This window comes from Miniopterus natalensis, chromosome 12 (assembly GCF_054644295.1).
Source record: "Miniopterus natalensis isolate mMinNat1 chromosome 12, mMinNat1.hap1, whole genome shotgun sequence".
NCBI lineage: Eukaryota > Metazoa > Chordata > Mammalia > Chiroptera > Miniopteridae > Miniopterus > Miniopterus natalensis.
Genome location: NC_142092.1, coordinates 57,491,260 through 57,507,007, shown reverse-complemented (window position 1 = coordinate 57,507,007; position 15,748 = coordinate 57,491,260). Strand labels below are relative to the sequence as shown.

Here is a 15,748-nt window from a genome sequence, read left to right as displayed (position 1 = left end):
ACATAGGTGGAGAATTAGTTGGCTTTTATGACTTGCCATATACTTCCTCAAAATTAACACAAAATAATTCACAAACTAGAATGGTATATTTTCCTGTGCATAGGTAAGTATATAAGCCTAGAAAAAGTATAGCAAATATTAATAGTGCTTATCTCTGGATGAAGAATCCTGGAAAACCTCTATTTTTCTTTTATATTTTCCAGACTTTCTGTAATGAACACATGTTGATTTTTTTTTTTTTAATTATATATCTTTATTGATTTCAGAGAGAGGAAGGGAGAGGGAGAGGGAGAGAGAGAAACATCAATGATGAGAAAGTCATTGATGGGCTGCCTCCTGCACGCCCCCGACCGGGGATCGAGCCCACAACTTGGGCATGTGCCCTGACCGGGAATCAAACTGCGATCGCCCGGATCCTAAGTCGATGCTCAAGTGCTGAGCCATATGCGGCTCAGCTGATATTTCAATAAGAAAATAATGAATACATATTTTAAGGAATATTTAATTTTATAGAATGAATTATTTTCTTGGAAAGTCTAGACAGTATCCTTCCATCAAAGTCGATGGAGTTTTAACAGGTAAAGATTTATCAGTGATTAATCTGACAGCTCAGAGAAAACACCTTTGAATAGATGAATAAGGGTGAAAGACATCAGTCAACCCAGATAAAAACCAAAGTAGGGACCACAGGTTCTTTTCAGGCATCTTGCTAATTTAGGACACAATTTCTAGACAATGAGGTAGCCAAAGGCTCTGAACGACAAAAGGGCATTAATGCATTACTCAGAACCTGATCTTTTTTTAAACACATAATGTTACAAAATTGTGTTTATCTTGTTTATTATTCCACAGATCAGGAATTTAAAGAATGAAAAAGAGCTATCATTAGAAACACTGATGATTACCATAAAAGATAAACAAGAAAGAAGAGGCAAAGACTTACAAAAATTATAACAGAAATCAAAGAATAGTGGTGTATAAGCCTGTAATAACTGTGGGGACAAGCTGTCTGTATAGCTCCCCAAGGGCAATGAGATATTGAAAAATATACCAAGAGTATATTCAGTTTAATAACTATAAATACATTTCAAGTGAATTATATTCATTTTACTCTATTTCACAAGGCAGGGGAGTAAATTTTGGCAAGATTTTACCCAAAATAGTTAAAAATTTAAATGCTTGGGCCCTCAATAGGATAAGTTTGCATAGGATAAATTAAATTGTTGAAAAATGTAATCCTCATACCAACAAGATATCTTTGCATGTGGCATGTTCAAGGATGTAAAAAAAAACACAATGTCATTCTTTGCTGTACCTCTCAGGTATTGAAAAATAGTTTCAACTCAAAATAATTTTAAAATATACTAAGCAAATATACCTCTTTGGCATTTCAAACACATTCTTCAGTCTTTACTATTGGTTATGACTAGTTATCATTTAAATAGAAAGTGAAACAGCCTGCACCTTAATCCCACTAGTCAGCAGGATGTGAATTTTGAAGATTTGGATGACAACATTTTTACAAATTAAACCTCCCTTCTAAACTCTATTTACTTGATGAATTTATTTAGCATTCCAGTGCCAAGAGGTTCAAGTTCACAGCTGTGGTGGTGCATTCCCTTAGTAGCTTTCCATTGTAGAGTTTTATCTTGCCAATGACTTGTGTGGTTTTTTTTTTCATTGATTCACAGGGGAACGTTGAACGCTTCTGTCAGGAGAACGGACAGTGGAGTGGCGTGGTGGCAACGTGCAAAAGTAAGTCAAATGACACACAGCCGTCCAAAAAATAATACTAAGGATCCATTAGAATCATTTGGGGAACTTGTTAAAAAAATATCAAAAGCAAGACCACAACAGAGATTCTGATTCATTTGGCCTGGGGCAGGGCCCTTGGCATAAAGCTTCCCAGGGACTCCAAGTGCAACTCAAGTTGGGAATCCCTGGGCTAGACCCCTTCCTCTACCTTCGCCAAGATCATCAAATTAAGACCCAAACCCGTTGTTTTAACATTCTAGAAAGGATGATCCTGCTATTCTCCTGGCATATCCCTGTTAATAACATTTCTCACAGGTACAGAACCATGCTTCATAACTACACTAAAACTAGCCATCAGTTTATGGAGTCTGTATCCATAGAAGCCATATAAAATGTTCCTTATCTGAATTTTTGGCCAAGCTCATGATTCCCTGTTCTTTATGCTTTCCTATTGTATTTCATCTTCTAATAATTTTATCTCTCATCTCTTTGCAAGCAAGCAGTATGGCCTTGATCAAATTATTTCACCTCTCTGAGCCTCAGTTTCCTTCACCTGTGGAATGAGACCATCTCAGTGTGTGACTAAGGATGTAAATGTAGCCAACAAACAAACAAAAAGACACCTAGTTCCATTTCGACGAGATTAAAAATGGTCTTTAATATAAATATGTCCCATGCAGTATTTGGGGCATACTTATTCTGAAATTTTATTTGTTGTTTAATATTAAAATTTAACTGATAGCCTGTATTTTATCTAGTGAACTCTAGCTGTAAGAAATAAATTTGATAATGTCTGGAGAGTTCTTGGCCACGGAAACAACCAATGAAAATTCCTTTGCTTTACCCACCTGCTCGTCCACACCCCCAGCATTATTAACAACAAAAGGTGGTGGTATACATAGACAGCTAGAGTCAATTGGGCAGAATAGCAACCCGTAGTTGCCTGCATGTATTAATATGAAACACGCATGCTGGGGCTTTCCTCCTTCAATGCGTATCGTATCGCTGTGCCTCACATGTGAGTAGGCTAGAATATTTTATACTGTGCATTGGGTGCTGTTAGCAGTTGTAGCAGAAGAAAAGAGAATTGGGATAAGCATTTAATCTGAGGCTTTCCTTGTTTCTTTTCTTTTTAGAGACCAGTTGTGAAGCCCCACTTGAGTTTCTGAATGGGAAAGCTGAGGTTGAAAACACCACCACTGGCCCCCACGTGCTGTATTTCTGCAACAGAGGCTACAGTCTGGAAGGCTCGCCTGAGGCATATTGCACTGAAACTGGAACCTGGAGCCACCCAGTTCCTCACTGCAAACGTGTGTGTTGATTTTCGGAGAGGTTTTAATCAGATTCAGTTTCATGATGAGTTCTCCAAATGTCTAAAACATAGCAGAAACTCACTGATAAGTGAGATGGGCCCAGAGAAAGCAATCTGCCCAAACCCAAGCCAAATATGTGGTATTTTTAAAATCTGCTTGTGTTTTCTAAGATATCTCATCTGACAAGCAGATTGTATCAGATTCCTTGGCTAATTACAAGTTTAAGGCACTAAGAAAAATGAAACTTAATGAAAGCAATTTGACATAAACGTATGTATAATGAATCTGGGGATGTAAAAGGGGAAAATCTATTTAATGCACAGTATTAATAAAGTCTATATAAATACAGCACTTAGAGATTATTACTTATAACCACTGGAATGGAAACAATATTCATGAGCAAGGTATAAATGAAGAGAGCTCTGGTTAGTTTAAAGAGCTGTAATGCATTACTGAGCCTTTAGGATTCCTTTGTGCCTGCTGAAAATCAAAAAGAAAAAGAAATTGCTTGAAATACGTATTGATTTGTGTTGATATACAGTAAGAAATCCTTCCACTATCATTTCCTGTTTTTCCTGTAGGCCTGGAAAGATGAATCCATTTTTGTCAAGAAGCCTTGCAAACTCTACAGTTTTAGTTCTGTTACCCTGTTCATGGTAGTGTGGGTCTAAAGTCATACGCAGGTCACTTAGAAATGCCTGATGATTCTCTGGTGCATCCTTCTGAAGGATGTTCAGTAAAGGAAAGGAGAGTGACAGTGAGAAGCATTTGCTCTGTGTTTTTAATGTTCTTCAGGTATTAACCCTTTGCGGTCGTATTAAATTTGGACATAGGTGTCGTACTGGTCAGAATTAATTTCCATTGAAAGAGCAGTGATACATAACATGCAAAATTATGAAGGATAAACAAGATTTATGAACTGATATATGAATGAATAGAGTTAATATTCGTATGGTTCCTTGCTGTGGTGGCTGAGAGCAGACATACGACCGGAACGGTAAAAAAGCTTTGGTGGCTGAGAGTAGACAAACAACCGCAAAGGGTTAAGGGAGTATTTGAAACACTTGTGCTTCCCCAGTGCTGATAACAAAGCAGGCTAAAAAATGGTGTGGGCCATAAACAGACAACTATTTAATTTGCCACCTTAGGGGTTTAGGACAGTGTGCTAGTGGCTGAATTCCTTGGTGTTTTCTGATCTTATCTAACTTTACCCTTCCAAATAATTTCATGGGAATATCAAACAAGTCTGTATTTATTGTTTGAAGCTCTGTGTTTTCAAGCCCCATAGTATTGTCGCTGAGAACCCAGTTCCTACAGAACTCGTAGTCTGCCTTCAAAGAAATGAGTTAAGAAAAGAGGGGTAATATCAATAAGCCTTTTCTTTCCTTTTTAACAGCAAACCCATGCCCTGTCCCTTTTGTCATTCCTGAGAATGCCTTGCTCTCTGAAAAGGAGTTTTATGTGGACCAGAATGTGTCCATCAAGTGTAGAGAAGGCTTCCTGCTCCAGGGCCAGGGCATCATTACCTGCAACCCCGACGAGACATGGACGCGGACAGGCGCCAAGTGTGAAAGTGAGTCAGCAGGCGGAATCCAGTTAATTGCGTTAGTTCAGAATGTTTTCTCAGCTTTGTGAGACTATTTTCAATCAACGAACTTAATCGTAAATATTTAGGTCTCTGCGTCATCATGCTTATCAGCTTCTTGATAGTTTTTAAAATTCTTTAAAAAGACATTTGAATTCCAAACATTAAAAGAAAAGTTGCAGAACTAGGCTAACACCTACCTGACCAGGATTCCCTGCTTTTGGAAATGTATCTTCTAAGAGTAAGTTTTCTGCTGTTAAATCTAAAATACAATTTTTCTCCACATTGTCAGAGTCCCCAAACTGTCCTTTAATTGGCTATGAGTGCTTTGCAATACAAAAATTGTTCCACAGTGGTTCTCAGTCTTGAGCCTGCATGAGAACCACCTAGAGGGCTTCTTAAAAACGGATGGTTGCCCCCTGCCCCCCAGAGGCCTAGAGTTTCTGATCCAGTAGGTCTGGGATCAGGCCTGAGAATTTGCATTTCTAACAAGTTCCCAGGTGGTGGTGCTGATGGTGATACTGCTGGTGCTGGAACCACAATTTGAGAATCTGGGCCGGCACCGCATTGGCATATACCATGCAATCTGGCAGCATCTCCTGCTGCCTCGTGATAGCTCTTGACACTTTTCTGCACTTAAAACATCTCCCCTGACCAACATCCTTCCCTCTAGTTCTTTCTAAATTCTATTTCAGTATTCTTAGTCTGTCCCCTCTTGTCTGAGAAAAGGGTCAGCATTTTCATCATTTATTTCTTTCCAGTTTCTGATACACAGTAAACATTAATACATATTTGATATCCAACTGATTGAATTAATATTTTTATCCACCTTGGAAGGAAACAAAAATTTAAAAGGATGATACAAATTGATCATCCCCTCTGAAGTTTTGAATAGTGTCATGATCACTAAGTGACCTTTTAGAAGCCAGTTCATGAAGATCCATTTAAGTTAGACTCATTCAAACTGGACACTGATGAGAGTCCTGACTGCAATCAGTCCTTGTCTTGTGAGCCACCCCAGACCAGCTCTCGTTATCTCAAGGCTTCTCATAAAATTCTCAAAGCAAACTTAGTTATAAACATTTTAATTGAAATATACAATGCATGTTGCTTTTAAAAGATAGGATTATCATTCAATCTAACACATTCCAAAGGTAGAGAGTCACTGCTTTACAGACTTGAAAAGAAACCTTGAATGTCAGAAACCTCAACAAGGTGTGTAAATTTAGTGTCTAAAGGCCAGAGACTATACTCATTTGCTCGTTTCTCAGATATGCATTGAGTACCTCTTGTTTGCCTGGCACTGTTGTAGACACTGATAGAACAGCCTTGATGGAATATGCAGTACCGCAAGTAATGATGTTTATTCTAAAATAACGGGCTGCAAGTAATCCTCATGCGCCTTCTCTTCTGATTAGATAAGCAACCTGCATTGAAGTTCTCTTGCAGCCACATCTTAGACAAATCGCCAGAGCTCATTCTTGGTCTCCAATAGAGGCCCTGCCTTGAGTATAAAACAGTTCAGCTTCAGCATTTGAATCAGAAGACAAAACTTTTGATCTTGCACACCTAATTTTTCTAGACAGCAGCAAATTATGCTTTTAGTTCCAGTATCTTTTAGATATTTATAGGTGAAAAGTTTGCCTTTCTACATTTAGGGGGTGGGGAGCTCTTTAATCCAGACTTAGAAATGAGACTCTGTTCTTTTCTACCCACTGGCTGAATTAATAGCACAGGCTTAATTGTTTTGTTTTCCTATAGAAATTTCATGCGGTCCACCAAGTCACGTACAAAATGCAATTGCCCGAGGCGTACATTATCAGTATGGGGACATGATCACCTACTCGTGTTACAGCGGGTACATGTTGGAGGGCTCCCTAAGGAGTGTTTGCCTAGAGAGTGGAAACTGGACATCACCTCCTATTTGCAGAGGTAAGGGGACATTTGAATGATTATTTCCTAGTGAAGCCATAGGGAAATGTATATGGAAGTCTGATATGGACAACAACTAGCATGCATAAGGGGGTGGCATCCTCAAAGAGTAGCCCAGGTTTCACTTAGCGTGAGAAGTCAAAATGAGGGTTGTGTGTGTTTCTCTTGTTTCTTCTCTTGTTTTACTTCTCTTGTTTTAAGATACTGTGAGGCAGTGGCAGCACCAAAGGCCACCTTTGGAAAGGCATTTGTAAATCTTCTAAAGAGGCATTCCCCTGGTCCAGATCAAAAGAGACTATCCCTTATATAAACCACCTTGTCGCCTCCTACCCTGAATCTGCAAATTACTAAAACCTTCATAGCCATGTTGCAGCCCTCCTGAGCCCCTCGTGTTCATCCCCAACCAAATCTTGAGATTCAGTTTTGTTTCTGCTCCTTAAAGCTTAAGTCAAGGATATATTATGCAGTATAAATGAGTAATCCTATTTCCTGAGAGCCACCCTTCCATAACTCCCTCGATTGATGACCATCTGCATCTTTTACAGCTGTCTGTCGATTCCCGTGTCAGAACGGAGGTATCTGCCAACGCCCAAACGCCTGCTCCTGTCCAGACGGCTGGATGGGGCGCCTCTGTGAAGAGCGTGAGTCTCTCTTCAAGTCTTACTCTGAGTCCTGATCATTTGCCTAGAAGCTGCCAACTCAGAGTTACCAGGAACTGGCTTTACTGGAGCCAGGGATTCATTTGCTTATCCTGTAGCAGGCCAGACAGAGCAGCTAGGGCTGATCTGAATGTGTCCATCAGTTTCAGGAGATGTAAAATATTAGGGACCACGAAAATACAGTTATCAACACCTATCAAAGCCATCTCCACATGCCTCCTGGCACAAATTTCTAAGGATCTTCTTGGAAAAGAGCTTATCATAGAGGGTATCCCAGCCTTTGTCTTCCCTCATCTCCAGCCCATTTCAGTACTGTGCCCCTCATTGTCACAGGTGTAAGTTCATGGCATTGCCTAACCTTGCACTTTGCAGCTAACCTTCACTGTTTTTCACTAAGGCAGCTCTGCCCACTAAAGGAAATGAGGAAAGCTGGTGTTCCTGTAGCTACACAGGCTTAGTAAATTAATACAGAATTTTGATTCTCATAGTTTTTACGTTTCAATTTGAACTTCCAGGGTACCGAATAAATGGTTTTAAATGTTTTTACTGCCTAAACCACACTTTGTTTCAATATCTTAAAAAATACATATGAGGATGAAATGATTTCGTTTTTCATTGGGAGTGGTACATGCAAATTGCATTGAGTCATTAATGTGACGGCCATTGGTCTATATCAGTTTTTTCTAAGGCCAGACATTTTATGAGATTCTAAAACTTTTTTAAGTGTAACTATTTCAGCTAATCTAGAAAGGAAAATATAAAATGGAAATAAATTTAGGCCACTAACAACTCACCAAAGCAAGTATTCTGACAATGATGAGGGAAGGAGAGAAATTACACGTTTTCCTTCCTCTTCTCCCAATCATTTCTTCCCCCTTAGGGCTTCCCCACACTTGACCGGTTATAATGGCAAGAGTCCAGAGACTCGGGGAACATTTACCCTGGGGTACCCCAACAACAGGCCTTGCTTAGCTCACTGAGCATGCAACTGACCTCCTGGGGTAGAGCGGGGCTTCCCAAGCTTTACTGTGCACACAGATCATCTGGGAGATGTTGTTAAATGCAGATTCTGATTCAGTAGATCTGAGCTGGGACCTGAGATTCTGCATTTCTAGCCAACTCCTGGGTAATGCCACGGCTTTTGGTTTGAGAACCATGCTTTGAATAGCAGGCCAATAGACAGTCTCACTCCTTTTAAACAGACTGTAACTCTTTAAAGAGCTCAGTAATTTCTAGTAGGAGGAATGCTTATCATGGAGGGTATAGGAGAGGCCCAATTCAATTGCTATCAGGCCTCAGCTCCAAAGAAATAAAGAGTTTTCCCATCACTACTAATGTGTTGCCAATAGCCTGTAAGATAGCCCATCTGACTCCCATTTTCATATTTAATTCAAGACAAGAAGAGAGCCCCATGGCAGCCAAACCCTCTTAGAGCATTTTATCTCATTTGTAATAGAAATTTGAAACTGTAATAAATGGAGAACATTCTGCTTGGGGAAAGCAAAGCATTCAGCAGATATTGATTACAGAAGACTCCAGAGGAGTGCATTTGGCATCAGTCATTACACAGGTTAAGAGGCCAGAGTTACTTTCCTAATTGTGTTTTCCCAGTGATACTGATTAATAACACATACGGGAATGCTCTCTCGTGGGTCATACAAGGTTTTTCTCCTCCTGGATAATGTTTTTTGAACATGAGAACATGTCTGTGTATTTTAATCAAATCCTTTTTTATCTCTTTTCTAGCAATATGCATTCTTCCCTGTCTGAATGGCGGTCACTGTGTGGCCCCCTATGAGTGCAACTGCCCACCTGGCTGGACGGGGTCCCGCTGTCATACAGGTAGGCCTCCTCTCATGGTTTGTTGTCCTGGTGACTTGGCTCCATGAAGTCTTAGAGGACATTGATGAGTGGGACTCAGTTTCTGAGGTACTAGAGTTTCTCAGAATTCCTCAGAGTGGCCCCTTGAATGGTGGTCTGAATGCTGAGCTGAATGGCAGCCTCAAAGGCACCATTCAGGGTCATGTGCCAGAGAAAAGCATCTAAGTTGATTGAGTTGTCAGCCTTCTTCTTGCCATCTACTCTGTTTTGCAGAATTCAAAGAAAAACATTATGCAGAGGTTCAGAAGAATATTTATTTTGAGTGCCAAGTTCAAGATGCTGGATTATGTCTTGGGAGCAACAGAGGCCACTGAAGGCTTTTAAGTAGGAAAATCATGTCATCAGACTTTTTTTAGAATGATTTTGGCAGCAGTATGGAAAATGGCAGAAAGCAAGACCAGTTAGGCAGTTATCAAAGCAGAGTTGGCAAGAGGTTAATCAAGTCTGGAGAAGTGATAACCCGAAAGGAGAGATGTGAGAAAAGTTAGGGAGGTGGATCAACACTACCTAGTTATAGGTTTTATTGTGGGGATAAAGGTCTGAGAAGGGTCAGCGCTGGTATTTCCAGTTTGGGTCCTCAGTGAAAGGTGGTGCCGTTTACTGAGGCAGAGACCCCCAGAGGAGCGGGTTTGAGGCTTAGGTAAGGAGTTGGGTGTTGACTTGCTTTGAGGGGCCTGTGGAACATACCAGGGAGAGGTCTGGTAGGCAGGTGGATGACGGGTTAGGTTCCCAGAAGATACAACCAGATTGAAGATAGAAATACGTAGGTTATCACTGGGAAACATTCATGGAGAAAAAAATAAGACTGTGCAGCGGACACATGGCATGAGAAGGTGGCTCAGAATGGGGCATCGGGGGCTCCCGTGTTAGAGGGAAGGAGGAAGATGTTAAGCTTTTATACAGGGAAGTCAAAATATTAACTAACTTGTTAGTACGGTCAGGTGCCACTAAATCACCATGCTTCTGAAAAGGAGGAATATTTTTTCTATTAGTAAGCAGGATCTATGGAGAGCTGGCTTTAGATTATTGGGTTTCATTTTTGCTATTTTTAAGCCTGCTTTGTTTCATTATTTCCTTTTTATTGTATTGCAAATACACACATTACGTTGGCCTACTCTTACTCTTAGCTCACCAAGACAGCTCTCCAAGGGCAAAGACTCTCTCTTCCACCCAGTGCTTCGCAAGTGCCCAGTGCTGTCTGGCATTTCCCCCATATTATATGAATGAGTGATTAAAGAAGTGACATCTATAAACATCTCGCCAAAGATGAGCTGTTCATCTGGGGAAGCTTACCTTCCCAAGCTATAATGAGGCTGAAATAGGGCCTGAAATGTTTCTTATTTCCAGCTATCTCTCAACAGGCATTTTATTATCTTCCTGTAGGGAGTTCTTTCTCTTTGATGTGTTCAACTTACTGGTGTTAGGTCTTTATCAGTTTTTAGCATCGTTGAGTTCTTTAACAAATAGATTCATGCAAATGAAGAGTTTGGTGATGAGATTGTGAATTTGTGAGAAAGGTGTCTTTATAGTAAACCTCTGGGTGTTCACTCAGGGTTTCATCTGTGGCTAAGTTTTAGATCTACTCTAGGTTCCATAATTCCAATTAAAGCCAGTAAACGTCCTGCAATATATTTCCTAGCAAACAGGAGGGCTTTTGAATCACCTGTTATTTTAGACAACCTGTTGCCTTATTTATTGTCATAAGAGTTGATGTCTGACGGAATGACTCAATCATAGAGTTCAGTGCGAGCTCCCTCAAGAGATTTACAGTCTCATTGAGCATATGAAAAATTCACAGTTCAAAACAGTATGTGTCAAAATAGTTACACAAGTAAAAATATTAAAGAAGAGAAAAATCAGTGGGCTTGAAGTTATCAGCAAAGGTTTCAATATGTAGGTAGAACTTAACCTGGGGCTTAAATATGAAAATGACTAGCTCGGAAGAAAAACGGGAGGTGGAGCCACATAATGACCTGAGGTCAAGCAAAGTGGCAGAAATACATGATGCAGACACTCTATGAGGAACAGTGGTGGCTGGAGCCAAAAACACAGTCAGATGGTATTTACATGTTTTCATGGACATCTTCAGAATGGTTAAGTATTCATTAAATAACTGCGTGAATTGTTTTATCCCAGCTGTTTGCCAGTCTCCCTGCCTAAATGGTGGAAAATGTGTAAGACCAAACCGATGCCACTGTCTCTCGGCTTGGACTGGGCATGACTGTTCCAGGTAAGACAATCAAAGACTAATGTTTACCTGTAACATAAAGAGATCAAAACTCAAATTAAGTTTTCAAGAACCAGAAGGAATTTCTACTGTGAGTGTGAGCATTTTGTGTCTGAAAATAGCCATTTTGAGATACACTCTCTAAATTTGAACTAAAGCCAATGCAAAGAAATATTAGTTAAGGATTGACAAATAAAACAATGATATCTCAAAAATAAATAATCCTGTGTGACTTTAGCAGCACATATACTAAAATTGGAATAGTACAGAGCAGATTTGCTTGACCCCTACACAAAATGACACAGAAATCTGTGAAGCATTCCATATTTTTCCACAAAAAAAGGATAAACAAGTAAATTAACTGCCTTCTTGAATAAAAGATTTTATTCCTTATATTCATGGATGTAAAATAAATAATAAACTCAATACATTTTATTGATGTTTATCTGCATTCCTGGTTACAACAAAAATAGCATTGAAATTGATGATAAGAATTATTTATTTTTAAAGTCAAAATTTTAATTTATATTTGTAGTGTGTATATATATTCAGTATTTAATTGACTACAAGAAAATTTATGTAAATATATGTTCTGTCAATTAGTTCAGAAAGGTAGAAAGAGGAAGCAAAGGGAAATGAGGTCTCCTCTGCCCATTTTTTAATTGGATTGTGGTTTTTTTGGTTGTTGAGTTGTATGATTTCTTTCTTTATTTTGGATATTAACTCCTTATCAGATATACGATTTGCAAACATTTTCTCCCATTCAGTGGGTTGCCTTTTCATTTTGTTGGTTTCCTTTGTTGTACAGAAACTTTTCAGTTTGATGTAGTCCCACTTGTTGATTTTTGCTTGTGTTGCCTTTACTTTTGGTGTCAAATCCAAAAAATTATTGCCAAGATCAATGCCAAGGAGATTACCGCCTGTGTTTTCTTTTAGAATCTTATGGTTTCAGATTTTACATTCAAGTCTTTAATTCATTTTGTGTTAACTTTTGTGTATGGTATAATATAGTTTCATTCCTTTGCACATGGCTCTCCAGTTTTCCCAACCACATTTATTGAAGAGACTATCTTTTCCCCACTGTAAATTCTTGGCTCCTTTGTCATAAATTAATCAACCATGTATGCATCAGTTTATTTCTGGGCTCTCTCTTCTATTTCATTGATCTATGTGTGTGCTTTTATGCCAGTGCTATACTGTTTGATTACTATAACTTTGTAATATAGTTTGAAATCAGGAGCATGATGCCTCCAGCTTTGTTCTTTCTTCTTTCTCAAGATTTTTTTAAACCTCAGGAAATGTCAGATATATTGCATCATACCTTGGATAAAATATTTTCAATATTAAAACATTGTCTTCACAAATATCACAATGTTGGAATATTACCAGCTCTATTTTAAGACTTTCAATATACATCATTGCATTACATCACTTAGATTTGTAAAATGTACATTTACTTCCATCTTATACGAATCATTAAGAACAAAGGGCTATTTCCATATTCATTTATAAAATTGGGTAATTCGGTTAACTGAAAACAATTCTTATTTTTCATTTCCTTTTATTTTATTTTGATTGGAATGTCACAGTCAACTTGCAAAGACAAAAATCTATTTAAATACAAACTTAATTAACAAAAAAATCTGTCTTATGCCAATGAATTTCCTCATATCATCTCAAGCATATGCCATCTTTGCAAAGAAGAAATTAAATTGAGCCCTAAAGAGCAAACTTGGATTGTACAAGTATATTTAGAAGCTTCCAAGATAAAAAAGATACTTTCACCTGAGAGTAGAGTTGAAAGAATGTCAAAAAATGAGATTCAAACTGGAATGGATTTCTGGGGAAAATGAGAGAAAAGAAGGGGAGGGGGGAGATAAAAGGAATAAGAATGACAGTGACCCAAAAAGGAATATTCTTATAATTTTAGACTTTATATTTTAATTCCTTCAAACAGATAAGAAAAGGATACCCAGAGTTCCTGTGGTTCCCTAACATCAAAATACTCCTAAAACAGTCTTTCTTGACAAGAACGGTGGTTATTAGCTTATGTGAAAATACTGTCTAATAAAGAGAACAAAATTATGTTTTTATGCAAAAGTTTGATAAAGGAATCCAAAAAATATGGCGAATTAAGCTGAGAAGTGTATCCCACGTTCAAGGAAAGATCAACTTCAGCCCAGGCACCTGGGCAGTCCATGCCCACCCCCACCAGTGATACTGTGATCCATTGTTCTAGAAGATCCAAATTAGTTAGGACCTCTAACTGCAACTATAGCATCAGCAAAGAAAGGAATTTGTTATCACAATAGAGGGGCCTCGCATGGAACCCAGATACACGGGATGACCGAGCAGCAGGAGGGTCGGACCAAGGACTCGAAAGCCACCTGAAGCCTCTCCACCTCCTGTCTCGCCTTCTCTCTCCAGCGCCCACACCGTCCTTTGTCTCGCTGCAGAGTGGTTTTCTCTGGTGTTCAGTTCACATGAAATGACAGAGCTGCTTGCAGCTCCCGCATTTTACATGTCGCACCACAGTATCCACAGGAACACTGTGCTGACCCCATTAAAAAACCCAGAACTGACTCGTCCAAATGGATCAGTCAACTGTGGTCCGAGGCTGGGCTATGTTGTGAAGTCATTTTGTCAAAGCTTGTGCCTCACTTTTGGCTAAAGGGGAGAGAAGGCTGAGAATTCCCCGAAGAAAGAAAGGTAGAATATTCCCCAAAACCGGAGAGGGAGAATGCTTTTCTGAGAAATCAAAACAATAAATGTTTACAAATCATTTTTTATTTTCTTCCATGAGATTGAATCCTTAAAAGATGGTGTCCCTTGTACTTAGCACGGGCACAAAAATGAATGCTCAGTAACTGCTTGTTGGCAGAGGGAGCAATTTCTGGGCATCTGTGACAGCTGGTGAAGAAATGCCCCATAGCGTTCCTTAAATCCCTCGACAGGCATGGATAGGACTGACCTGGTATTGTTCCCAGGTAGTGCATCCTTAAGAAAGGGATTGCGTTTCCCCTGATGTCTATGTGCCTCTTCGGAAAACTGATCCTAAAAAAATACCTTAAATAAAAATTACAGACTGTTAATGCTGTGAGAGACCTTCGGGTTCATGAAGTCCAAACCCCTCATTTTACAGATGGGAGGATTATCAGACAGGGAACAAGTGACAAAGCCAGAACTAAAACCCAGGTCTGCTGATCCTCAGATCTTTTCGCGCGTGTTCCCCATGCCCCTTAGTTGTCTCAAGGAATGACTCCCATCTGTACAAACAAGGCCGTGCATGGATAATGCCAGGTCTCTGAGACTTTTAATCCTATTTTAATCATCCCCCAAAGGGCTATTACTTCTTCAGTTCAGTCTTTTCTGTTGAATCTCTTTGTTTTTTGTTCCAGGAAAAGGAGAACTGGGTTTTAACCAGTGCACAACCAGCCAGCTCTCCTAGGAGCAGGATCATCTCTCCCTGGTAGTCCTGGGCCTCCTGGAACTTACACAAAGAAATTCCAACACGGTGCTGGGTCTCGTTTTGTTTAGTATACTTGTTATTTGGGGTTTCCCTTTTTATTTTGTGTTATATTTTGTTATTCCTTGTGACATACTTTCTTACATGTTTCCATTTTTTAAATATACCTGTATTTTCTATATAAAAATATATTAAATAGATGCTGCTCCGCTCTCACAAAATGTACATACTCTGCTGTCTATTGGGAAAGGTCCTGGTGCACATTTTTATTCAGTTACTTAAAATGATGTTTCAATTAAAGTATATTTTGCTACTAAATAATATTTTGCTGGATACTGCCATTTTTTGAGGTGGCCACGGAACGACGAAGAGGATTCATGGTTTCTATCTGTGCTCCTGGCGTAAAACAGAATCGCATGCAGTGTACTGAGAAATTACGATAAAGGAGACACCTTCATTCTGGTTCCATCTTCTTTACAGTATGTGTAACAATGAACGTTTCCTTTTATTTAATCAGAGGATAATTATTGGATCTACTATGCTCCAAAAGGAATGCTGTCCTGGTGCTGCGGGCAGCCTGGCTAAGCTGTTTGCCAACACTCGGAAAGCCATAGGCATCAACTTAGAGGATGGGGGAAAGCATCATGCCCATGGCTCACAAAAATAAAGTGCCCCCCTTCCTTCTCATGTCTGGAATAAAAATGCTAGAGCTGGAAGATTAACCAAGAGCCCTTTCTGGGTCATAATCCCACAACTCACTGCTTTGGGAGAGAGGTAATAGCAATCAGAGGACAGGAAAAGGGAGGGGAAAATGCAAGTGGGACAAGTTCCCCAGAACTGTGTTCCTGGTCCCACCTGCAAAAAAGAATTGGGGCCACTCAAGGCAGAGCTGAGCACCCCCTCAGTCCCACTGCTCCACCTACCTCCTTC

At 39.5% G+C, this 15,748-nt stretch overlaps 1 protein-coding gene and 1 non-coding gene across 2 annotated transcripts in view; both read left to right on the top strand.

The window, feature by feature from the left end:
* SVEP1 (sushi, von Willebrand factor type A, EGF and pentraxin domain containing 1) overlaps window positions 1–15,139 on the top strand; it is a 127,103-nt gene extending 111,964 nt beyond the window's left edge. Inside the window, exons 41-48 of the mRNA XM_016213672.2 lie at window positions 1,692–1,755; window positions 2,892–3,065; window positions 4,465–4,641; window positions 6,415–6,585; window positions 7,131–7,226; window positions 8,991–9,086; window positions 11,262–11,355; window positions 14,751–15,139. Of these exons, the coding sequence (XP_016069158.2) occupies window positions 1,692–1,755; window positions 2,892–3,065; window positions 4,465–4,641; window positions 6,415–6,585; window positions 7,131–7,226; window positions 8,991–9,086; window positions 11,262–11,355; window positions 14,751–14,772 (894 nt within the window). The 3' untranslated portion in view covers window positions 14,773–15,139. The remainder of the gene's footprint in view (window positions 1–1,691; window positions 1,756–2,891; window positions 3,066–4,464; window positions 4,642–6,414; window positions 6,586–7,130; window positions 7,227–8,990; window positions 9,087–11,261; window positions 11,356–14,750) is intronic.
* Window positions 11,579–11,683, top strand: LOC148091859 (U6 spliceosomal RNA). The gene has a single exon (XR_015715478.1). It is a non-coding gene; the product is annotated as a U6 spliceosomal RNA (small nuclear RNA).
* Window positions 15,140–15,748: the final 609 nt, after the last annotated feature.